Source organism: Alligator sinensis, unplaced genomic scaffold (assembly GCF_000455745.1).
Source record: "Alligator sinensis unplaced genomic scaffold, ASM45574v1 scaffold370_1, whole genome shotgun sequence".
Classification (NCBI taxonomy): domain Eukaryota; kingdom Metazoa; phylum Chordata; order Crocodylia; family Alligatoridae; genus Alligator; species Alligator sinensis.
Window position 1 is genome coordinate 709956 of NW_005842128.1, and position 26721 is coordinate 736676.

Genomic DNA, 26721 nt, shown 5'->3' on the forward strand with positions numbered 1-26721 from the left:
AATTTATGGAAAATGTTTTTCTCCCTAATCACCAAGTGACAGATACTCAGAAACTAATGGATCACACAAGGGAGCTAGGAAACTGACTTATTCCAAATGCGCAAGGAAAAATAAGAAATTGACTCTTTAATCCTTTACTTTAGATGACTTTTGTCCCTGCTTGAAAAGATTGCAAGTACAATTTTCTCAGAGAGAACTATTGTTTGAGCTGTTATGTTGAGTATTTACATTAATAAAATGAGTTATTAAACCAAATATGAACATATGTATCTGGAGATTCTTTAAATCCAGATTTACAGATTAAAATTTTTCCTTATAATATTTTTAACCTACACATTACAGGAATGTGCTAAGGCAAGGGATCTGAAAAATTAAACTGACTTTCACTGTCCAGACAGAGAAGAGCAAACTGCAAACAGTATGGCTGATGGGAAGTCAAGGTTTGTAAAAATCTCATTTATTTAATAACCAAAACTTTATTTTTAGCAAAGATGAAAATGTTTATGCATACCCACTCACACCTCTGCAGGTCCCACTAAAGATAAAATCTTGTATTCTAGATATACTATAAAAACATCAATATGTCTCTTCCAGTATATATTTAATGATGACTAGATGATATTCAGCTTTCCCTTTTCCTATTTTTGAACTTAGAATGTACTGAACAGAAAGAGTAGCTCAGGGGTGGGCAATTATTTTGGGCGGAGGGCCACTTACTGAGTTTTGGCAAGCCATTAAGGGCCCCATGACAGGCAGCCCAGGGCAGATTAACATTAATTTTCTAATTTTTTTTAGGGGCCCCGCGGGCCAGATAGAATGGTTTGGCAGGCCGCATGCAGCCTGCGGGCTACATTTTGCCCACCCCTGGAGTAGCTACTCCACCATAACTATGAGTTGAGATGTTTGTAGTCCTTGTGGGTCCCACTGTAGGTACACATGTGCTATATATGAGTGAGATTGGACTGTTTTGAACAGCAGCAACTGCTGGGGCTCTGCCCACCTTTTGCATTCCCGAGTCCCTGTTAGAGTGTGTAAAGAATAGAGAGGCTGTGGCTCTCCATTAGTTACCTCTCAGCTCATACACTAGTTCTATACTAGCTAAGGATTCAGTGATGGAGGGTGTCACTGGATCCCCACTTACATCATCATTTTGATGAGTCACGGTTGCTGTCAGGTAGGTAGGTAATCATTCTTTCTTTTTTGAGTAGACGGCAGCCTGGATCCCAGTGCAACTATGTAGCAAGAAATACCCATTTTGGGTGTGTGCTGGGGAGTATCAGTCTAATGGTTATGGTGTTCAGCATATGCTGTTATGTAGAGAAGTCTAATTGCAAATGCTTGGCCAAAAATCAGCAGTAGGTTGCTCCAAATGACCATTTTGCAGATCTTTGGCAACTGGCACATTTCTGAAGCAAGCGAATGATCTGCTTGAGGTCTGGTGGAGTGAGCCTTAATATTCAGAGTGAGAGGTAAGCCAAGCAGCTGGTAAAAGTAGTGGGGTACATTCTGTTATTCTTTGTGATAAGATAGGCCATCGTTTGACATGGATGACAACAGTCAGAAAAGGATAAGTAGACAACCTGAACTCTTTGTTTCTGCCAATGTAGTACCGTGAGCCTCTGGGAACACCTGCTATATATAATTTTACTCATAAAAGAGGATACATACACAGTAAGATGAGACCTAGGTTTTTTGATTCAGCTTAGAGGTAAACTTGGAACAAGGTATGTTGATCACTTCATATCTATGACATATCATATAGGGAGGGCCAGCCACGTGTGCTTGGACCGCTTTCAGATTCTTGGCTGAGGTGGTTACAATGAGGAATATTTTCTTCAGAATCAAATGAAGAAAGAAACAATATGTAAGGGACTCTACAGAAAGCCCCCATGAGTCTCAAGAGGACAATACTTAAGGTCCCAGGAAGAAGTAGACTCTTTGGCCAATACGTATGTATGTGGCAGGTATTTATGGAACTTACTCTTGTAGGGTGAGAGAAATCTGGGTATGACTAACTAGGAGACAGTAAGCTAAAAATTGCACTACAGTGGAACTGGACAAAAGTCTGGAATACCAGAAACGCAGCCACTAGTACAGTATCTGTGGTAGTAAAGCTAGCAAAATGCCAGGGCTGTGCTCTCTCTTCTGACAGTTTTGTTTTATGGTGGACCTCTTCCTGATCTGTTATCAGGAGCTCTTGGAATTGTCTAGACAGCCCCTGTCCATGGCACGTAATCAGACAATATCCAGACTATCATCAGGTGGGGGAACTGAAAATCTGGATGAAGTATCTCATAGTACTACTGTCTGAACTGTCTGAGCTGGATGAACACTTACAACTGATCAGTCAGTCCAGAATGCAGCTCTAATAATGATTATGACTGTCTCCTGAATTCAGAAATCACTCTAGGGATCAAGGGAATTAATGGAAAGACATCAAAGGAGACCTGAACTTCACTACAGTGGAATATATTGGACAAAGAAGCCTTCTGAGAGGAAGTTGCGTTAGCCAAGGAAATGGAAGTTCCCTTAATTTTTTTTTGCTGTTCTCTCACTGGCAACGTAAGTGGTAAAATAATGCCCTCTGCATGTGGAGCTGTATTTGGGCTCTACATGTGAACCTTCGTTTTGTGTATAGATGGGTAACAATTTTCTTGACTGAGATATTAGCACTGGACTAATGTCAGGTGCCTGCGCCATCAGTGACGAGGCTTTTGAGGTTTTGCAAGATAAGGTTTCCAGTGCCTGCTGAGATCATGGGTTCTGAATGAAAAGAGTTTACACAAATAGTATCTATTAGGATGGTCCCCTAAGTCGGAAAGACCTCAAATATAACCAAGTCTTGTCATAGGATGAGCGTGGTTTAAGCTCTGAAGGCTTGAGTGTGTCCTGAAGTAGGAAATTCTGTGCCCTGTGGTACAGGAAGATCCTCCAGTGTTTTTCTTCCTCTTTTGGGATGTCCAAATAAAGGAAGTTTGAGGGTTAATATTACTTCACAGATTTGATCAAAAGAAACAGTTCTGAGGTTTAAGAAAATTAGCTGGTTGGGCATTTCCTCTATTCCATTTGGTTGCCCAGGGGAATAAGAAGTGGGTTTCAGCTCCTCCATCCTTCATGCTCTCACACAGCAGCACAAAGAGGCACAGAACACATGCAGCTCAGGTGACCACCACTATTCGAAGGAATCTGACCTTGCATTCATCAGACACACCCATATAGCTGCATACTCATGTACTCAGAGCACACACGTCAAGTTACTTTCTCCATAATGACTGGCAGATCAACAAAAGAAATATCCAATAAGAAAAACTGGGAGCATTACCTGGAGAACTCTACTCATCCACTGAAAACTGTCTTCCTCTGTAGAATCTGGCCTTTGTTCAGCAACAATAACTATCCTCTCATCATGGAGTACACTCACTGAAAACACTGCTATTCTGTAGAACAGAAAAAAACGGTACTGGGTAAGGGTACCGGAAGCTGCAGAAAAGATTATTCTTAACTTGTTGTCACGGTTATTTGTTTCTTATTATTCAGAGAATGGAGCTTTATGTACAATTTGTTATAGCAAAAAAAAAAAGCCCCTGTTACATGAAACCCTGCAATAGCTGTTAAATCAACTGGCTTTGGAGAAAAGCTACTGCAAAGACATGAAATAGCAGTAAATTATTTTCTTTTCCTTTTATTTTTCAAGTAGTGTTCCAACTGGTCTTCGCTTCATTAGCCTTCATCTTTTCAAAGATAAATGAAGGCTATGATTATTTAGGGCCCTAGTAATGTAGTAATTGTTTGAAGTTTGGAACAAAGTGCTGCAAGCTAATGCTTTATAAACATTAGCTCTGATCATTGAAGAAGATTCCATAACTTCTTACACATACACAAATTAAAACAATCCGTTTTAGAGGGTGACATACAAAGTAAATAAGTTGGGCTTGAATATCTTCTGCAACGTGCAAGTCATTCACAATGTGCAATTTTGCAATGGCCTGAAATTTGAACACTGAATACCTTAGAAGACTCTATGGGATCTTACACACACAGGTATGTATAACCCATTGTCTTCTAAGGTGTGCAGTATTTACATGATGGCTGCTTGCAGACATTAAAAAAAAACCCCAAAACAAAACCATGCTTTATCAGAAGCAGCAATGCATTACTTCGACCCAGGTCTGCAGTGTATGTATAGATTGGGTGCTTCAGCGGGGCTTTTTCGTGCTTTTATCTAATAGCTGATTCAATCCGGTATCAGATAAAAGTGCCAAAAAAGCCCTAATAAAGTGCCCAATTTGATGGATATCAGGCAAGCTGGGTCCAACTAATGTGCTGCCTTTTCTGGGTATGTACTGGGGTCAGCATGGGAGTGTGTGGTGGGTTTTGTTTTTGGTTTTGTTTTTTTTGTTTTTTGGGGGGGGGGGGGGGGGGTCAGGGTTTAACATCTGCAAGCAGCTATATATTTTAAAAGGTGCCTGGCCCCCAGCACAGAAAGCTAAAACCAAAATTAGGTGCCTAGGCTCTGTATACAGATATGGACAGAGACAGATACCTCAAAAGGGGCAAGCCAAAAGGTGTGTACAGTGAATTAAGTTGTTTAGAAGCCAGGAGAAAATGGTTTAATCTGAACTTCCCAACTTTGGAGCTAAGGTGCTTGAAGCAGGGAGGCATTTCTATCCACACAGAGTGCATAGCATAGGAGTCTCTCCTGATGGCACGTTCCTAAATCCACTCTTTAAAAGGGCTCACCCATTTCTCTGAAATGCAGCCAATAAAGGAGGAGGTAGTTTCACTTGCTACCATTTACTTAGTGACCTAGAGTCATTAAATGGTTAGAGTGCCCATTCAAGAAGGGCGAGACCTGGATTTTACATCCTCTTTAGCTTCACGGATTTCAAAACCATCTCTCCCTAACTCCATGGAGAGTAGCCTAACCACAGGCTCCCAGTGCTTAGCCAGGGCAGTTTTGTGATTATACAGAAGCAGGACTGCACAAACCTAGGGAATTTTAAAGTTAAATTCTTAGGTGCCTCCAGGATTTGGCAGTTGGAAAGCAAAGGGTTTTGAACAGCAGTTTTGGATCTAAATACCTAAAGCCTGCTGAAATCCTGTTTTGGATGTGGCCTTATTTATTCAGGAAGAGTCTGCAATAGTTTCTCTTTATTCTGGCCATTTGTACCACGTAAACTGTACACAGAATCTTATGGGTTACTGGATGTCTCAAGCATTTTAAAGACTAGGACAATTAGACATGCTCTAAGCAAAACAGAGATTTCTATTTAAAAGAAAAGAAAAACGAAGCAAACCTTCCCCTGTAGACAAATTTCATTGGTTCCACTGCGAGTGCAGTTGCTACAATGTCATCAGCATTGTGTCTTCTTCCACTGACGACCATCAGACCATCCATTTTGCCGATAACAAAGACAAGCCCACCTGGTCCTATAAATCCTAGTAATCCAGTCCTTATAAAAGGGTATTCACTTATAGGAGCTCCTGAACTGGTCATAGGAAACACCTGTAAAACATAGAAATGCAGTCCTTAGAGAACACAATCCCAAGTGCTCAGAGAGCACCTTTGGTTTCAATAGGACTTGGAGTCATCATATCACTCAGGAAAAACTTGACTGTCAAGATGAGCACCATGTTGCTCTCCATTTATCACCATAAAAACTTGTAACAAGAACTCGTCTGGAGGGAAAAGTGTGATGTAAGAAGGTAACAGCAGTGCCAGGCCTTGGTTTAGCACACTTTCTGTGGCTTCAGCTCCATAAATAATATACAATGCAAAAACCAGATTAATAACAACAGTTTTTTTGTGGAATAGAAGTAAATTTAGGTTACTAATAAAGAGCAATTAAGAGACTAATTGTTTCTGGGGATGTCCTTCCCTATTACAATAAGCATTTTTTAAAACCACCAAAAGTAGTAGATTCAGTTTAACATGCTGTGCAGTAATGGTTCTTAAAACCAATACATTTTACACAAGTTAAATGTTTCTACATTATTGCCTTATCCTCCATGTTTATGCGGTACAATAGAGAGCTGCACGGAGCTACCCAAGCTAGCTCACCTTGTACAAGAGTTGTTGTACAAGGTGTCCAAGTTATACAAGAGTTGTTCCTACTCGTTCCCTCCAACACTGACCGAGGAGAACAATTCACCATAAGTTTCTCATTCAAAATGTTTCAGTTCAGTTTTTCTCTGTATTTCCCTGTCTGGTAACCTTTTCATACTGGCCTCAATTTAAGTTTAATTTGAAAAATAGACAGTCCCTATGGAGCAATCAATGGAACAATCTTTATCATAAAAATTCAGTACACAAAACAACAAGTAGGTTCTACAAATTCAAAAAATGATACTTTAGGCCAGCAACGTCTAACTGACAGCCCATGGTCCACATTCAGCCTGTGAGGGGTTTAGTTGTGACCAGTGACAGGGCGGTGGAGGGCAGCAGGGCCCAGGGAACTGAAGGTGAGCCCAGGGCCACACAGGCTGGAGGTGCAGCAGCAGGGAGAGGGAAGAAACACAGGTACATGGTGCAGTGGAGTGGGGCAGGGGATGGGACACAGGTGCATTAGGGGAGGATGGGGCATCTGCATGGTGCAGTAGTGTGGGGAGCATCAGCATGGCTGGGGGGAGGCATGGCTTGGCCTTTTGTAGCTAGCTTGTGGGAGTGTGGCCCCCACTAGTGTTGCCTGCAAGGTGTTTGGGTCCCAGTCACTTAGAAAATGGACAGGCCTGCTTTAGGCATTAAACATAAACAGCAAAGGAGCAATTAGGAACAAGGCAATAGTGGCAAGCCAGGATGCTTTCTACCATTAAATCTCTTTAAGATGTACATCTGCGAGGATATTTGCAGAAAAGCAATCTTCTAACGTTGGCTTAGTTGTGAAATTGTTGGCGTGGCTTTAAGCTACACATATGAAGTAACTTTCAAAGTGTACACAGCCATCAAGCTGAACACAACTTGCCTACTGAACTTTGCCTCTCCCTCTCACTTGCCTTGTATTGATTGTTACCTCTGCTTGTTGCTTCAACATCAGATTGCAACCTCTTTAGTTGAAACTGGGCTCCACTATAGATTGCATACTGTACCTCCCTAAGCCTTCCAAAACTGGCATCACTAATAAAAAAACCCATTATTAGCGTGAACATGGATCTCCAAAAATATCTTCTGAAGACAAAAAATGCTAAAAAGAAAAGATTCTATATTGTACCTTTCCTTAGACTCACCTCAAAAGTGTTTTTGGTCATGCCTGAGAGTCCATAATATGATGTACCTGTTGCAATTGCACATACACAAAGTTCCCCTATTTCATCTGTTTTACAGAGCTGAGGAATTCCGTCTGGCTTCACTGAACACATTATGGCTGAAGAAAAAGCAAAAAATTTTCAAATATTTTATAAAAAAACAACTACAGGACAAAGTAAAGTGAGGGGAAGAATCTATGATCTAGAAACTTCAATGCATAAAGCACATGTAGACGTGACTACCAAAGAAACACTGTTTGTGAAACAAAGACATTTTGCATCAAAGATAAATTAATATTTATAGTACAAGTGTCAGGAACTTTATATAAATCTAGTCTGAAAAACAAAACTGAACGTGGCCTGATTCCCTTGCTTTTGTGATACCTTTGCAAAACATGACTGCACCCTGTATCGTATGTACTGAAAAATCTATTTACTATGGTCACTGTAAAATAAACTATTTTAGTTGGGTTGCTTGCTGATAATTACATTGTACAACAAACATAAAGCCATGAAGTTTAGCTTTCACCAATAAGCAAAACCCATGCAAAAACTAAGTTTTTTCTGCTTAATGGTCTAGTATGCCAGTTAATGTGTACACACATTCAAATAGCCTGGGAGAATTCTCACAGATTTGCTCTCCAGGTAGAGAAACCCAAAGTCACATACACAGACATTCAAATGCTGATGCCCTGAAGAGTGTGGATCTTGCAGTGCTGACAGCTGTGCATCTGGGAGGGCGGGCAGGCAGGAAGGTTGCCCTGTGCACACATCTCAGCTTCCCTAGTCTGCCTGGTGAGAGATGGCAGCAGTGCATAGGGCAGCCCTGATGGGCTGACCTAGACTGCCCATGGTCAGCCTACGGTTCCCTGCAGCACAGTGTGAGGGTTGCGAAGGGGCAGTGTTCTGGAACAGCAGAGTCCAGCGAGCAACTGGCAGGGAGGGGGAGAACCTGGAGGGCTATGTTCTCTTCTGAGTTAAATTATGTTGGAGCAGAAGGATGCCAAAGGAAGCAGGAAAACTGGCAACAGGAAGGTCACCCAGCAAGTCAGTCGATGGTGTGACAGGCTGATGCATCGTATCACTGCAATAAAGATCCTGTTGAATTTCTGCTCTTTCCAGTCATAAGCATAAGATTAAGATCAGGTATGCCTTTTAGCAGCTTACCCTGGAGTAGGAACCTGTCAAGAACATAAGCTCTGCAATTGGAAAGAAGCCAGGGTGACAGAGGGAAGAGAGAAGCAGACCAGAATGTCTTTATATGTGCAAGTGTAAAAGTCCTGGAAACTGCTTTTTCACTTACTGTAAAGGTAATCATAATACAATAGCTTGCTTTAAACTGGATCAGCCTACATAATCCAGTACAATCTGATATATCTAGAGAATTATTTTATATTATGATTATTAGAAAAAAAAAATCTTAACTTGCTTCAGTTGTAAATGTGCAACTGAGAGTTTATTTGGAATATAATTTAGCAGTTCTAGAAAGAAAAACTAAAATATTAGCCTTTTCCAATCTGCACAGCAGTTGTATAAAATCAATTTAGATGTTAAATCTAGATGTCAACTTTAAATGTTCTGCCTTTAGTCTGAATTTATCACGACCATATTCTAAAAACATTTATCTTTTTTTATAATAATCCAACTGTGCCTCGGCACAGGAGCTTAGGGAAACATTTTGCAAGTTTTTGGCAAGGAGCTTTTTTATATTTTACAGTAGCTTATTTTATAATCTACAGTACTTCAGCCTGACCTGGGTTACAGCTATGTATAACAACGTTCTAAACTCTGAACTTATGGTTCAAGTATTTGTGTTTTTTGACCCAGCTATCTAATGGTAACACATCAGTACTTCTTCATGAGCAAAACAGAGTAAATCATTTAAAATGAAAGTTGTTACTAATGAGTGGAAGAAGCAGCAGAGTCAACACAGAAGAGAAGATGCTTCTTGGTGTTTTGTCATGTATTAAAACACCCACATTCTCATGCAAATGTTTCTTGTTTATTCGGAAAATATGGTATTTGCAGCCACTGAACAGTGCAATAAATGAAAAAGGTTCATATGTTCCACAAAGCACGTTTCAGAGAATCCAGTTCTAATTCCTACCTCCTGGCATCACCAAGCCAACGTCTTGCACAGTTAAAACAGAAAGCTTTTCTTCAGAATCCACTCGAATTACTCCGTAGGTAAGACCATGCATGGACAATACACCTCTGCCAGGGGGCTGATTGCTGTCATCTGTTGGCCTGGAACAATTGTTTATAATTTTAAGAGACAGGATGCCTTAAACAGCAAATGCTAGTATTTCCCTGTTCGCAGTGGAATACCATAACAAATAGCAAGTATTTATGATCACATTTAATAGTAGTATATTTCAGATTTAATTTGGATTTATTCTTTATCACCTTAATCTTTGCTTTTACATCTGACCTAATCTTTGTCTCCAATCACTACTGGTAACGCAATATACCACCCTTTCAATTTCAGTGCCTATCCAAAAATGCACTGCTATAGAGACTAAGGTAATACATAGTATTTACACACTGCAACTTGTTTAATCTTCAGAGTTTTACAAACCTTAATTCAGTCCTGTCAATGACAGGAGTTAGCCCCATTTCACAGATACAAAGGAAAAGGTGAAGGAGTGAAGAGAGTGAAAGATATTAAGGACTCTAGAGTTTTTTACACTCAGTTTTTACATTTAGGCTATATATATATATATATATATATAGACAGGCAGACACACACCATGACACAATTATGTTAAAATATGACTATCTTTCCATACTAAATTTTTTATGTGACAATAACTCCTGCATGTTACATGAATTTAAGACTCTGTGAATAGCAATTCCTTGATTTGCCTAAATTCACCCCCACAGGGCGTGTCCAGATGATTGTGGTCGTGCGGTATGGGGTGCTGCAAACACATATTCAGGGGTCGAAAAAACCCTTGGAAAAAAACCCAGAGCAATGCACACTTGGCCAGCGTGTGCTGCTGAAAAACGGAGCCGGCCCACCCAGAGCCCGCTCTGCTGCCAGCCAGGCTCCACATGGCAGAATTGCCATGGCAGCAGCCCCGGGAAGCCCCCAGGTAAGGCTGCTGGGGCAACTTGCTGCACGCCAAAGCACACATAGCACGGGCATTCCCCAGGGACAAGAAGCGGCGGTGCAAGGTGCACCGCTGCTTCTTGTCCCTGGGATACCAAAAGTCTATGCATGTCTGAACACACCCACAAATATTACGTGATTCTACAACACAGGCAATAGGGTGCTTTGTCAGCTTGTTTCAGTACTTTTGTATTAGCAACTCCAATATTATGTATACAGTCTGCAGCTTGAACAAGCTAACTTTGACTTACACAAGTTATTGATTTCAGAATGAAGTGTGAGGGTTTCTATGGTTGGCTAGAAACTCATACCACATTATGTACTAAAATGCAAAACTCAGGGCAACATGATGCTGATTTGGTTAAGGATAATGTTCCTTTGTAATGCAGACAGATTCAAGATATTTTCAAGATCAATGAAAGAGCCAATGTTCGTCTTAAGTTTTTGCAGTTTTGCTATGCAATCCATCATAACACAAGCTTCTGCTAAAAGATAATATTCTTATTATATGACATATCTCCTCTGCCGTGCTTGAAATACTAGATGGGCCCCAGGCAATCAGGGTCATGTAAGACTTGTAGTGATTGGTACCATAAATTTAATTAATAGGTGTTATGAGGCATATTTCTCAAGTGACACTGTCAACAAAAAGGGCTATGGGCATGCTTGAAAATGCATTAGAGCATAACAAATGGAGACTAGTAAACAAGTAGCTATGATTAATAATGGTCCCATCATTTAATGTAGTCTCTCAACCACATTATTGATCAACTTTCTCTCACCCTTCCCCTCCTAACTGCACACACATTGTTCATACAATGCTAAAGATGAAAATCAAATGTCTAATTAATACACATTTTTCCTCACACAATTAATAGGGCAAAGGCTGATTCATAATCCTGCATACATTTCCCTTATTTTAATTAGTGCATCCAGATTTGAAGATTCTGGAATAGAGTTTAGTAGCAGCTCTTGCTATGCAACCACAAGCCTCTCCAACTTGTATCTCTACTAAGCAGTTGAGAGAAGAGGGAACTCGAGTAGCCTGATTCCAAGATATGAAGACTTTTTAGCTTACGAACAATATCCTGAACTGCATTTCCACACTAGACATTTCTAAGAACAGAGGGTCATTAGAGGAAAGAGGAGAAGTTTTGTGATTAAGACACAAAAACAACAAGGTAAATATTGTAGTTCCACCTATATTACAGACTAACTGAACTTGTGCATGTTATTTACCATATCTGTACCTCAGTTTTCCTATCTATGAAATGGGGATAAGAGACACCTCTTACTTCAAAGTGTTCAAGTTTGTTTATATTAAAAATTGGTAAAGCAGTTTGAGATCTTTGCATTAAAAGATCATATGTGCAAAAGCACCAACATCCCTCTTGTTTAAAAACATAAACCTTGTATTTTAATCACTTTTTACTTAGCTTTTCATTCACTGACCATAGTAAAATGACTTACACTTAAAATTAAGCACTTGTTTAAGCTTAAGGGCTGTTGTGAACTGGAGATATTTTTTCAAACAGAGTTGCACAAACAACTTGATCAGAATTATGTATAAGAAATTATTTTTTTCACCTTTCAGCTACATTTCATAGCTTTGGTTTCTGGTTAAATAACTGTTCATTTATTACTAACGGTATTTTTCTACACTCCAGATTATAATGTGTCTCAAAATTCAGGGTTGGTTGCCACTATCTTCACAATCATGAATACAAGGGTTTAGCAGCTTTCCTGGGAGCGCAGCATGTTGAGCCAGGCCAGAGCAGCCCTGGCTGGTAGGGTGCCTGGGAGACAGGGGCTGGGGAGGGTCAACCTGCCAGCTCAGTGATGCTCCGACCTGTCTCAACACACTGTGGAGAGGCTGGCTGGGGCATGAGGGTGCCTTGCACTGAAGCACCCTCATAACCAAGCCAGCCCCATCAGTGTCTACACATACGTGGCTGTGCAGTAAAGAACCTGGCTTCAGGATAGTACTTGTATTTACAAGTATCATCCTGCAATGGAGTTAATTAGTTTCCTGAGACCTAATACGGCTGCATGTGTACAGGTTGAGTCTACTGTAGAGCTAATTAGTCAGCTAATAAACTGCAGTAAACGTCTTGCGTAGATGTACCTGTTGAGTCCTAGAATCCCACGATTTCCCCCTTTTACTGTCACATTTCATTTATCTCATTTTAATAAACTTGAGTTGGTCTTTTACCAGAGCTGGATTTTAACTATTGGTCTGTTTAATTTTACATTAAAATCATATTATGAAATTGGTATCTGTTGTACGTCTCTAAAATGAATTACTGAGCAGTAAATTCTACATGTCTTATCGTTATACAAATAAAGATAGATGCAAAATGTACCCATTTTGTAGAAACTAACTATGTAGCATTGATCTTGAATTAATATGATCTTTCATTTCTTTGTTTTGAAACTGAATGTTCTGAATACTATTTTAATTTGTGCAACACCGTACCTTCGAATAGCCACAGTGAGAGCTTCTGGTGAACTAGCACATGGACAAATGACCTCCTGTCTTAGGCCTTTACTTTGGAAGACATTGAGAAATGCATCACAGGAAGAAATTGACCCTGAAGAGAAAAAACAACAAAAGAAAAATAATCTCATTTATGAAGCAATGCTATTGACACATCAAACATCTTTGTTCAAGTATGTTGGTTTTTCATGACAAAATATTTAGCAATCATCTAAGACAACTAGGAAAAGATTACTGTATTTACTTGAATATGGTACAATTGTCCCCCGTCCCCACAATCAGCATAGGGAAGAAAGCCTCTTGTCTCACATTCATATACAACGAAACTTTATTAAATACACTGCCTATCATTAAACTCCTGACAAAAGCAGCATGGGCTCAGTGACAGAAACCAACTATGAAGTTGATTAAATGCAGCCAACAGGGAGCATGACAATAAAACACACGGTTCATATTAGGTGAATATCCTGATGGGAATCCACTACAACGATAGATTAGCGTAGCCCCCTCTAAATAAGATACGTGGTAGTCCCCATTACGCTCAGTCCCCCTCAGTGCCGGCTCTTTTTCAAGTCACGGTGAGCCACTGCGGAGAATACATTTTGACTTCCTTTTCACTCCCACAGCAGAGCTGTACCTTTTCCCATTTCCAGTGATTCCAGTTTTTTTACCAGCCTTAAATGCCTGGCAAACATCAACAAGTGGAGCCCCAAAAAGCTCACCCAGAATCCTTCTGCCTGTCATATATGATTAGCATGGCTCTGCCCTCCCAAGGTAAAGCTGGACCAGGTTGCCCAGCACCACATCTGCACATATGTTTTTGAGGATCCCAGGATTCATGATGAATACATGGCTCCAGTCATGAGTGGGGGCTAATTAGAACATGGATCCTTGTGGGGGGTATTTGGAGTACACACACATACAGAGCAGTGCTGAGCTATGGGGTTACCATGGCTTGAAATGCTGTTGGCTCTACTGGGGTCCAACCCAAATGAACTATGGTCAATCATGAGCCTTCTGGCTGTGGACTAATAACATGCATAGTTTGTACCATATATAAGTAAGTAAAAAAGTGCTGCTTAAAAGTGTGTTTATGGACTACATGTGCTAAAACTTGTAGCAGTTTCAAAAAAGGTTAAATGAGTCAATTCTTGATGAACTAAGTCTATAGGTACCCACAGTACTAAGCCAGTGTTTTCAAATTTGCCCCTTATTTCCACGTGCTCAAGAAAGCAAGGTCTGATAGTAAGAAGACAGGAGGGGGTTGCTGAAAAGTTGGGAGGGCAGAGGGCAAGGGTGCCACCTGAACTCCTCAGGTTTATTCTCCCTGCTTCCGCATTCTAAAGCCATTGAAAAGAAGCAAACCTTCTGTTCTTTTCTACAGTTTAAGATTATTTACTTTTCTTTACATATGGCTGTCATGTTAAACAAAACTGGATTTACTGCAACTTACATTATGTGGAATACAAAGTTTGCTGCAAGATTAGCTAAAGAAAAGTAGGTTTAAAAAAATCCAAAATGAATTATTGTTTCTATAAACATCATATAGTTTGCAGCCGCCTCAAGCTTTTGTGAAACATTTTTTTGCTAATGTGACTGAAGTCTGAAACGTCAGATATGAAACAAAGAATAGGATACTCATTTCCTGTTTTATTTTACAGGCATCACTTACAAGGATTTGCGCCATCAGCCACTATTAGCATACGTAGTGAGGAGAGGTTGATATCTCTTTGATCTCGATGTGCCACTAATGCCCAGTGCATGTCCCTGGATTTTACACAAGCGACTTTTGCTAAAATAAGAGCAAAAAGATTACTAATCTACTGTGTGGAAAAAAATTTAAAATCAGGAAATGAGTCAATCACCATGTTATAGTAAACAGCATTCAAGTCAATAGCATCAAGGACTAGCGTTGCCAAATCTGATACTCAAAATATACCAGCATGTACTCTTGGTCCTTACCTTTGTACTGGCAGACTTTCTGTATCCAGGAAAGTGGATTCACTTTCATTAAGGAATATGGAATACTTATAACATGCATCATGTTCATGACACTCTGAAATTAAATAAAGTAAATGTGGATTTTTTTTCACACACAAGAATATTAAAAAAAAAAGAATTAAGAATATTAGGTATAGGAAAAATATATAGCATGTCACCTTATGACACAGCTCACTAAGTTCATAGTTAAGGACTCTAATTTAGAATCATCAACATATCTGAAATGCTGAAAATATTTCCAAAGAGATTCCCCCTCATTTCTTCTCTCCTTTACTTTCTTTAAAAAGCAACAGACAAAAAAATTAAGGGACTTTTAGGCCCATTATAAAATAGAGCAATCCCAGTAGATTGTGAACAAGTTTGCAACAAGTTGCATAGGCAGACAAGACTCTTTGGGTAAATGTGATATCTTTTATTAGACCAACTAAATAGTTGAAAAATTTGTTCTTTGCAAGCTTTCGGGTACAAACACTGTTCTTCAGGCACAGGGAGACTTTGTTGTTGCTTTGTGTGCCCTCCTGGGTGCAATAACTACACCAACAGGAAATTCAAATAAGCCAGAGGCAGCAAATTGATCTCATGTTTCAAAGCACTCATCTTCCATAGTGATTTGTCATACAATATCAATAAATAAAAGCATTAAAAATGGAAGTTTTGAACATCATTCATTATCATTGAAAGTAAATTCCTACAAGGCACAGAGATTTACTTATATCAGCACAGGATATATGTGGTATATGTTTGGGCAACCCAGCTTAGGTATGCCTCCCAAATGACACCCCGTGTGTGTGTTTGAAGGTTTAGGGCCATAGAAAATATTTCTCTTTTCAGTGTATTGCAACTGAAGGTTTAAAAAAAAAAAAAAAAAAAAGTATTCTTAGATTAGTCATAGAACTCATTAAGACCAGACCATGCCAAAAAAAAAGTAAAGAAGGATTAAAAAAAACACCCTGGTGGATATTTGCTTTCAGAATAAATGATACATTTAGCTTTAGTAAATGAATGCCTTCCAGACAACACTAGTAACATGTTTCTGTTTCAAAAGCTTCATCATCACTGTCTCTTTATGATGACGACAGCAGCAGGGCAAGGTATAATGGTTCCCTTGAAATCCTAAAAATCCCTTGAAATCCCAGCCTCAGATTCTTGCGTATGCACTATTCATAAATAGACATTTTCACCACTGATTCGGGAGCAGGATAAGCTGCAACTTTAACTTGAACTGAATGCTTGAATGTCTTTAAAAACAGAGATGTGGGCCTCCACACCAATGACCTGCCATGCCTTTGCTTTGAAAGATATTCAAGAACTGAGCAGACAGCTTGTCGAGTCCACTGCAGCAAAACAGTCTCCGGATTAGTAGCAGTAGTTCTATCTGATGAGGGACTTATCGGTGGGAATATAGTCATTCCACTTGAAGGTCTTACTGAAATAACATAGAGCTGATGCTCTTGCTTTGGCGCTACACAGAATTCAGGTCTTAGAAGGACACAGCAGCAATGGACTTTGTGCTCGGCAATAACAGTGCCAAACAAAGCACTGTACATGACACGCTGAGGTGACTTAGCCCGCCTGTGTGTGCGCTTACGGGGAAGTAGCAAAGCAGACTAACTCTCTGCTTTCAATCCAGACAAACTTGTTAAAAGAAATCTGAGGACATCCTAGTTGTTCATGGCAACAAGCATAGTAGACAAGTTCACACAAAGGAAATAAATTACTTACAGTAAGAATTCCATGCCATAAGCCAACATCCTTCTTGAAATCTAATACATTCACAATTGTTTCAGCTGTCCAACAAAAACAAAATATGGTTTATTTTTGAGAGCATGGCACAGACTCAAGGGAAACCCACTTAGCAAATAGAAACAGAACAAGGTTTTGTGTGGCCTGTATGATGACCTCAAAGCACAACTTTCAGAATAAGGTTCTGTCTTGGCTAGACCATTATTTGCCTTTTCTTTGATATATTTAATAAAGATACTTAAAGCATGCTTTTTTTTTCTTAAATATGTTTTAAAACTATGTTGCATGCCTCAATTCTAACTTTTATTCTGAGAAATATTTACTATGGCCCTAACATAAAATATTAAAAGAGACCCCAGTTAGACAATACACAATTTGATTTCAGTTTTAGGGAGGAAGGTAAAGGAGTGTGTTCCGTACCTTCTGTATATCCACATGCCTGCGTAAGAGCTTGACAGTGGGTCAGCAGTGCAATTCGTGTTACAGTCACCCCAAGCACACTTCCATCTTTGCAGGTTTTGTACTGCAAGAGAGTTATTACTGAAGATTCAACATACCGTTGTATGAAACAGTTCCACTGCTGCTATTATTCAACAGTTGGATTCAAAGTGTTTAACGTGGAGAAATATAAGCCAACTGGTGGATTTCATGATTTATTTTAGATTTCACAGCTGGAGAGAGCTACAGTGGAAGTTTTAAACCAGGTTTTGTTAAAGCCCACTTTCTTTCCTCTAGAGAGGTTCTCTGTTTTTGGCTGAACCCTGCCACAATTAGTATCAGGAATACTTCAGCTACTTGAGCTTGGGAAGGGTGGGAGAATTGCATTTATATGAATTCTAGCTGTGCCTTTGAGTCACAGTGGCAAAAGCAGCAGCAGAAGTTTGAAACATGAGGAGTCATTAATGACTAATATGTTGGCTAGATTTGGCAGAAAATAACTTAAAAAATAGAAAAAAATACTTCTGAGCCTGTTCTGCAGCTGTCTGTTCTATTATTGAGGCAGCTTAATAAAGCTGAACTTTCACCTTCTGACATCAAGCAGAGCACAGGATAACTGCACACAGCTCTGCCCAGTGCGATTGCTGCGGAGCTGGCTGCTCCACGCATTCGTGGGGGGGCCGACACTTACGCTCATCAAAACGCATCAGAACTGCTCTGACAACAGAGGAAAACAAAGGAGGGACTGAGGGAAGACAAGCACATGGGGAGAATTCCGGATCTGAGTATGAAGCCTTCAGCATGTTTACTATTTGCTGCAATAGTGGGAAGATTCGAAATAGTCATTCCACAAAATAAATCTTTCATCTCTTTCCACAATGAAAGTTTTCATCAAGATTGAATATCTACTGCTCCTTTCACCCCACTCTCCATTAGCAGCTGTGCAAAGATAGGAAATACACACTCCTGACTTTTTTTTAACCGAGTGGGGCATTAGCTTCACTTGGGAATACTGAAATGATGACATTATTGAATCCAAAGCAAATCTCATTTCAAAAAAATGGGGAGGAGGTAGAAGGCAGAACACCACACATGGAAATTTCAAAGGCAAAAAGATAAGCTGATTTCTTATCCAGAACTTACGTCTTTGGGGAGGGAATTTGGACTCCATAACAGGAGGGAAAATGTTAATCAAGGATGCAAAACCAGGGGTGCACAGATAAAGATTTTTTTGACCAATACCAATGGCTCATTATTAACCAGCCATATCAGCAGACATCAGTTTGATAGCTGATTTATTATTTTTTGGCCTTGCATTCTTGCCTTTTATTACCATTCTTGCCTTTTATTACCATCCCTGATGCATAGCTTGTTGTGTTTGGGGCAAAACAGCGTTAAGAGGATAAAGGAAAGATAAGCCCAGAACACATCAATTTATATTTTATAGTTCTCACTCTTCCAAAAAAAAACCCCAAAACCCTTACTGTCAACAATTGTGTTTATATTTAATGAAAGCTGTAATGAAAAAAAAAAAAAACAGAAAAAAAGCATCTGGCAGTATAAAATTGTGGGTATCCACCCTGGTACTTCTTATTTGTTTGTAAAGCACCTGTCACTAATATTTAAGGTTGTGATTCCATAAAACATTTAAAATAAGTGCGTGTTTTGAGTAAAGTCTGTACTTTAAAGCATTATTGAACCAGAATCCCAAATGCTATAGAACAGGTGTTTTCAACTGGGGGTACGCGTACACCTGGGGGTACTTGGAATGGCCTCAGAGGATACACGGCAGCAAGTACTGCCGCTGCCACTGGCACTTCCGTCACCAGCAGCCGCCAATCGACTGTGGGGGACCCCCGGTCGCCATTGGGCTGCTGGGGGACCCCCTCCCCCCACTTGTCTGGCCGCAGGGGGACTCCTGCCTTCTCAACTGGCCGCCGAGGGTACACTGACCCAAAGAGGTTGAAAACCCCTGCTATAGAAGTTTAGAGAAAAAGAAAGTTAACTATGCAGATTTAACATTGCATTAACCTTTTTGCATTCGGTACATAGTTCTATTTATAATGAGATTACTTATCAGCAGGCTAAACAGGATGCTCTTTGTTTCTATAAAACGCCAAAGGATAATTATGCTTCTCTTATGGTATCCAACAGTACCATATACACTTGGTCAAAGGGAAAACGAATCTTCATTAACTCACCTCAATGTACGCTGTGTCATTGTTTGCATCCTTGATATGTGGGAACCAGTCACGAGGTGGTTTAGAAAGATGTTTAGATTCTGTTACAAACCAAAGCAGCTTTGGCCAGCCTGAAAAACAATCACATAGAGACAGAGAAAAACTTTTCCTGAGTTAATGCTGGCAAAATAGCACCAATGAACATAATTCTTCTTCACGTAAGTTTATTTTAGATGCTTTCTATGCCTGTGTATTATAATTGACTCAGTATTACTCATTTTATTCACAGAAACAATCCTACTGGGAAAGGCTAGGAGGATTTTACATGATAATATCACTGTATATACATTTGAGTGCTTAGTTTAGTACTTACTATATTGAGACTAATTTCTATCTTTGGCCATTAAAAGTAAATGTGACATGTTCTATAAATTTGCTGTATACATTCACATGTGGGTTTTCTGTACAGGATGCAGTTTAAGTGAAAATTATCTTACCTTTAAACTGTGGTATCTCCCCTGTAGGGCTTTTAGGCAGTCCTTTATGGCATGCATCACTAGTCAAGGCCACAGTAACTCCACAGCTTCCAAGCAAGAAACCTATTTGTTGACTACCTGCATCCTAATTGATCACAAAACAGGAGGAAAAAATATTAATCAGAAATGACTGCATGTAGTTGTCACACAGTATCTTGGAGGGAAACAAAAAACCATCTTTCCTTCCCTTAGTCAAGTTCCCCGACACGGGAATTCCATAATTTAGACATGCTCTCCTCCATCACCCTATTACATTTATCCATTATGAGATATGCTGGCTTCATTTTTCTCATGGCTATGCAAAACACCTCCAGTAGGAAATAATTCAGGTTACAGAGGTTTCTATGTGGGAAAGCCTGAGCTGCTGTCTCAGCGTAGAAAATGGGCTCCTTCACCTCATAACCGATGCACGCTGATGACAGTGCCACTGCTTGTGCCCAATTTGTTCCGTCAATTTTGTCAATAAAAAGTCATTTCTTATTTCAGGACATTGCATTTCTTCACAATTCCATTAGGGAAAGCACACTCCTTTATTTCATCAAGGGGATCTATGCCAAGAGGTTAAAATGCAATGTAATGATTTTAAAGTCTAGGGATGCTGTTTAAATGGCCTTTACTAGCAGGAACACTTGCTCCCCAAGAGATGCTCTCTCTCCACAGCGTTATGTTTGCTTTATATACATATTTTCTTGTCATGATTTTTTCATGAGCATGCCATCTATACTGTTAGGATTCTTGGAAGTATTAAGCCATCAATGTCAATTCTTTTCAACTGCTAATCTTCTCTTAAAAGAGAGATCCCAGGAAAATAGCCTGGAGAAGCTTGCAGTTACAGTCCAGAAAGTACACTTGAAACTGCAACAACTAGTGGCTACTACTATATTAATTCAAAGCAAAAGATGAAGACAGAAGGAAAACACAGAGCAGAATTTTTCAGCTCAGATCCCAACCTAATTTTCCATGTAATTTTATTAAGCCAAATGAATTTAAGCAGAGCGGTCCAGAGAGTAGAGGGGAAAAATGCCCTTTAAAAAACACAGAACAAAACAAGATGATCATCTACACGTGTGCTTTAATGTGTATTAGCCTATTTTAATGCAAATTAAAGCATCACAAAAAAAAATGCTCTTTTGCTAATGCACATTAAAATAGGCTAATGAGCATTTTTCTAATACCTCACAGTGGAGGTATTAGATTTAATGCGCATTAGCAAAAGTGCATTAATGAATGTGTAGACATGCCCAGGTAATCTTAGGACTTTCAGCACGGATGGCCATAAGTAAAGCTGCTAACAGTTACTTCACTGTCCTCGCTGAATCCAGGGTAAGTCTGAGATCTGTCTTAGAACATCTGGAGTTACCACCATATTGAATACAACAGAGAGACCCGCTCGTTCTTTCTTGCAGTATCTCTAGACAAGTATGAATGTATAGGATTGTAGGACTGAAAGGATGCCAGCAAGAATCCAGGACAGCCAAGAGTAGAGATATGCAGGGGCAGAAGAAAGAAACCATGGTTCAGTGAGATGGCTGCTGGGCTCTAGCCTCGACCCTTTCTCCCAAATGGGGCATAAACTTCCTCACTGCTCTTTATCCAGTCTATCCAAGGAATACTAAATGCAAGATGCAGTGGTTTAGCTACAAGAGAAGGGTCTGTGCCTCCTGTTTCCTGGACAAATGCCCTCACTACTGGGCTAAAACACAGAGAAACCCTTTCTTTCCTCATCCTTTGGGGGGGGTGTTTCTTTTTATCAACCACAATTCCATGTGCACCCCCTAAGAGCGCTGGTGCACGCGCTCCTCACTTAGGCAATGGGCAGGCAGGAGCACCAGATGTAGCGCTGTGGCCACTTCTGGGAGTGCCACGACTGCTTCCCGGTCAGCATGATTGGCGGGGGGGAGGGGGGAGGGGCGGGGAAGATATCCCCCTCCAGACGGCAAAATTGCCTGCAGGGGTACCCCTTCCCCCAGTCACTGACTGGTTGCTGGGGGAGCACATGCTTCCCCTAAGGTGGCAACAGTCACCCATGTACTGTACACACTTAGAAGCCACATGGAGCTAGGAACAAGGAACACCTTGCAATTACCTAGGCTTTCTTGCATCTTCTACCCCTTCCAGTAACCTACCAGGCATTTGCTAATTGAACTTAAGCTATGCTTGCTGCTAATAATGACACACGCACATACACACTTATAATTATTTGCCAGTAACCACTGTGGTTTTAAGTGGCCTAGATGATGGTGATAAAACCCAAGTGAACTGCAGGAAAATATAGCATTTAATTATTGTTTTTAAAGTCTGTCTACATCTAGAAGCGTACACAAAAAGAGTGCTATTAAAGTACGTCAGTCAGAAACTAAACAGGAAGAATGTTCCATTTGACTCAACTCTTTTCAAAATCTTGAGCAAAAAGACAGAGATTGCAGCATTGCCCAAGAGCCAGAAAACAGGCTTAGGGTTTGGTGGACTAGAAAAGGGAGTACAGCGAGTCCTGTTGTTCTAATGCATGTGTTTGGGTAGCCTCCTGCTTACTGTTGTTCTCAGTGAGCAGGCTGCTACGGTCCGTGTAACCCAAGAGCCTGTGGCTTTTAAGCAGCTTCATGGAGCCCAGGTCTGACCCAAAGAAAAACTCACATTTACGATCAGCGGAGAAAGCTCAGAGAAGTTTACTGTCACGTGGACAGTGCACTAGCTGGTTTGTTTAGTAAGCAGCTCACTAGGTGAAGCTGCCCAAGCCCAAGGTAGCAATTTGTGCACTAATTGCACTCCTCTAGGTTGCAACAAAGAAACAAGCCCTACAGCACCTATATTTATACCCCAAATACCAAAGTTTGTGTCATCATTTATCTGTCCTTTTGCCAAGTACCTATTTTTACTTGTCTCTGCCAAATTCATACCTGATCCCTTCGGTCTTATCTCAACACCTGTCCTCATTAATTTGACTTTGCTCCTATGATTTCCTTCTTGTACCAGCTTCCCTGCTCATTTTTCTACACCTCTCATCATGTCATTCAAAGGTCACTAAAGCCTGCTCTTCCTGGGCTCCCTTTTGAAGCCTTAGCTTAACCATAGCTTAGCATAACTGGAAGTCCCACAAGTTCCAGAATAGGATGCCCATCACGGAAAGGAAGAATCTTTGCCTGATTCAGCAAAGCACATGCTTCAGGGCTTTACTCATTAAGGGTTGTTGGTGAGCAGGGCCTAAAGCAAGGAGATGTCAGTTGAAATAATGTCAGTTGTTGCAGCAGAGCTCTAGGAAAGAGGCAGATTCTCCAAGCCAAGTTTCAGCTCATTTAGGACTTTATAGGCAGAAATGAATACACTGAATGCCACTCAGAGACCAACTGGAAGTCAATCCAGATGGTGTACAGCTCACAGAAAGCTAAAAATGTTGTGATCCCTTCTAGACACATCAGCTAGAAAGTGATCTGTCAAGTTCAGCTCATAACACAAAAATATAATGCCGTAGAACAGGGATGAGCAAAATGTTGCCCGGGGGCCGGATGCAGCCCGCCAGGCAATTCTATCCAGTCCACGGGGCCCCTAAAAAATTTAGCAAATTAATATTAATCTGCCCTGGGCTGCCTATCATGCGGCCCTCGATGGCTTGCCAAAACTCAGTAAGTGGCCCTCCGCCCAAAATAATTGCCCGCCCCTGCTGTAGAAGCTTACAGGAAAAGGAAATGCATATTAACCACTCTGGGCTTTCAAACACCATAAGGCAGGATGATAACAGTTCCCACTTAGTAGATCAACTGTTTTCTAGCATTTCCTCTTCACAGTCATTCATTAATTTATAAAATTTCACATGCAAGCAGAGAGAGTCATGTATATTTTATTTGGTAAAATCTATCTATGTGTTAGATATTCTAGTAACAGACTGCATTTTATATCATAACAAGTCTAGTTGATAAACAAGTAGCATTATAAATTTTTGCCTACTCTTTTTGGTAGGTTTTTTTTTCATTTTAATTGATAACATTGTATTTAAAGTCATATAACACAAGAGTACGTGGGAGATCTGGACTGCATTCACCAATCCTAGACAGTCTTGGGTTTGCTTCATAACCTTTTAGCTCTTAGTTTCAGGGGTTATACTTTTTTCCATGCCAAAAGCCTGTTAAATTGGCTAAACACAAGCATCCCTGGCACAGACCACATTCTCTCACACAAAAGATCTTAAGTTAACTCTGCAAAGAAGCAAGTGAAGATGTGGCAGTAGGAGTTTGGAAGTAAAAGGCTCAAAACTCACAGGTTTTTTAACAGTAAGGGATGTTTCTCAGCTGAAGCTCTCTCAACACATGCAAACAAAACGTACATGCTACATTGCTGCAATATTCTACCAAATCTGGAGTGTGGTTGCTAATGCAAAGAGAAAAGAAATGAGGCTCTCAGTGTTATTGATAGCACTGAGGAAATTTAGGTCATGTGCATACAGCTTCGAGAGGGCCTGCACTCCACTGCACTGAAAGACAGGGAGCCTGGAAGCAGCACTGAGGTATCCTAGAGAAAAAGTTTTTTCTGATTCTCCAAAACACTGCTGAAAGCTTGTGTTGACAGCTGGGATATGGGAGGATGTGACAGGGCAGACAACCATAAGCATATTAAACCTGGTGACCCAACATGTTGCAGTCTTGCATGCAGCACAAAGGTATGTAAATATAAGGGGGCTTTTTGCTACACTTCACATGTTAGAACTTAGTGCCTTCAATCAGAAGTGTTAAACTTGTCCAGGCCCAGGGGCCATATGAGGGACTGCAGCCAGTCTGCAGGCTGGATTGGGCTCACAGACTAGCCCCATGTGCCAGATCCAGGGAACATGGCTAGCCCAGCAAGGCTTGTTGCAGTATGCACCCTGGACTGCCCTATGTTCTGCTTGCAGCGTGTGCACCAGCTCCAGCATTGTGTACCATATGCAACATGCATAAGGCAGGTCTGCATGATGGATGTGGTGCCTGGGTTGGACTGGCCCTGCACACAGGATCCAGCATGTAGGACTCATCTAGGAGCCCAATCTAGATGAACCTGGATCCAGTATGCAAGGCTGGTCCAGCACAGGTGCCACATGTAATGCATGCTCCAGACCGACCCCGTGTGCTGCATGCAGCACACTGGCTCCAGCCTCCGTGTTGTGTGCATCTGGTGCCAGATGGACTCTGAGCACCAATGTTTCCTCTAAGGAGCAGCGGTCCGTGAGCGCACCGCCTCGGTCCGTGAGTGCGCTGCCTTGGTCTGGCGTGAGACACTTACCGAAGGGGGCTGAGGGCCGGGGGCTGGAACCAGGGGCAAGAGCTGGGAGCTGGTGGCTGGGGCCAGGATCCAGGGGCTGGAGCTGGGGACTAGAGGCCAGGGGCTGGAGGCGGGAGCCAGGAGCTTGCGCCAGGAGCCAGAGTCAGGGGCTGGAGCCAGAGCCTGGCACAGGCTCCCCAACTCTGGGGAAGTGCTCCGCTCCCCTATATCAGGGCTGGGGAGTGGAGCACTTCTCCGGAGCCGGCGGAGCCCACGCCAGCCCCCCACCCCAGCCTCCATCCCTGCCTTGCCTCACCTTGGGGAGGAGCTGCTGCCTGCCCCAGTGAGGTTCTGCCGGCTTCGGGACACTGCTCCACTCTCTGGCCCCAATGCCATGTGCCTCCTCGCTCCCCGATGCGATGCAGGGGGAGCGGAGCAGTGTCCCGGAGCCGGCGGAGCCTCACTGGGGCAGGCAACGGCTCCTTCCCAAGGTGAGGCAAGACAGGGATGGAAGCTGGGGCGGGGGGCTGGCACGGGCTCTGCCAGCTCCGGGGAAGTGCTCCACTCCTCAGCCCTGATGCGGGGGAGCGGAACGCTTCCCCGGAGCCGGGGAGCCCATGCCAGGCTTCCTTCCCAGCCTCTCCTGGTGCACAGCTTTGAAAAGGCTGTGCACGGCCACACTTTTAGTTGTGCGCAGCCGCGCACGCACACACCTTAGAGGGAACCTTGCTGCGCACTACATGCAGGCCAGTCCAAGACCCACAAACAGCACTGCATGCTGGATGACAGGGCTCTGTGGGCTACATTTTTGACCCCCTGTGCTCAGATGAAAGCTGGCAAATGTCAAAATATATCTCTAGTTTGAGTTGACAGATTAATGCAAGAACATCAAATATATAACCTATGGACTGGAAAAAGTCCAAGGAACCATGTCATACAGCCTGTGGGGTTCCTAAAGGGTCCAAGAATTTGAGGGTGGGGAGAACAGGGATGGGTCCTGCTGTCAAAATTTAGGATACCAAGCCCCACTGGGGACATGTTTTAGCAGTGGAGAAGGGGGGGGGAGAGATGGAAGGAAGGGAGAGACAACATGTTAATTCCTGTAGCTCCTTGAGTCATTGAGTTGACATAGTGCTGCTCATCCCACCACCAGAGGTGGGTCCAGATCCAGCCTGCAAGGAACTCCTCAGCCTGGATCTGGCTCAGGCAACTGAGTAAGTTTGACACTCCTGGCTTAATTTACGTGCAACAAGAAAAACCTCCAGGTCCTACAACACTGATCCTCCTGGATTCAGGCACCTAGTAGTCAACATTCCTTGTGGACAAAAGAGAGTGTAGTATGTACCATGTGCAATCTTGAAAAACCAAATAGGTATTTAAGGCAGAGAAACCACATCTGCATGAAGATGTCCTGTCTCACCAGTAAATTGAAACATCCTAAATAAGAACACTCTACTGCACTGCAAAGAAATGCAGAACCAAACACTGTGTTTTTAAGACTTGTTTGGAGCTCTTTTGTTTAGTTATGTTCATGAGCTTCTCCAACACAACAGTTAACACCATCATTGGCAGCCATCAGTCTCGGGAGACCATGGGGATTGTGCCTTTGGTAGGTTACCAGGTACCACCACAGCTTTTGGTTGGTTGAGGAGTCCGATGCATGACCCTCCAGCAAGTTGCACATACAAACTCGGTTGAGCTGGCACTGGTATGCTGAATACCATTTTGTCTTGCCTGCCTCTG

At 41.6% G+C, this 26721-nt stretch overlaps 1 protein-coding gene across 6 annotated transcripts in view; it reads right to left on the reverse strand.

The window, feature by feature from the left end:
* Positions 1 to 26721, reverse strand: part of DIP2C (disco interacting protein 2 homolog C) — a 203134-nt gene that overhangs the window by 91361 nt on the left and 85052 nt on the right. For all 6 annotated transcript variants that reach the window (XR_003094383.1, XM_025205760.1, XM_025205758.1 and 3 more), the window contains 11 exons: positions 19711 to 19834; positions 19235 to 19344; positions 17016 to 17118; positions 16575 to 16639; positions 14814 to 14907; positions 14524 to 14643; positions 12831 to 12945; positions 9350 to 9489; positions 7225 to 7361; positions 5298 to 5506; positions 3323 to 3437 (listed from right to left, as the gene is read on the reverse strand). Coding sequence is in view for 5 of the 6 variants with exons in the window: in XM_025205760.1 (XP_025061545.1) it covers positions 3323 to 3437; positions 5298 to 5506; positions 7225 to 7361; positions 9350 to 9489; positions 12831 to 12945; positions 14524 to 14643; positions 14814 to 14907; positions 16575 to 16639; positions 17016 to 17118; positions 19235 to 19344; positions 19711 to 19834 (1332 nt within the window). In the remaining variant the exon portion in view is untranslated. The remainder of the gene's footprint in view (positions 1 to 3322; positions 3438 to 5297; positions 5507 to 7224; positions 7362 to 9349; positions 9490 to 12830; positions 12946 to 14523; positions 14644 to 14813; positions 14908 to 16574; positions 16640 to 17015; positions 17119 to 19234; positions 19345 to 19710; positions 19835 to 26721) is intronic.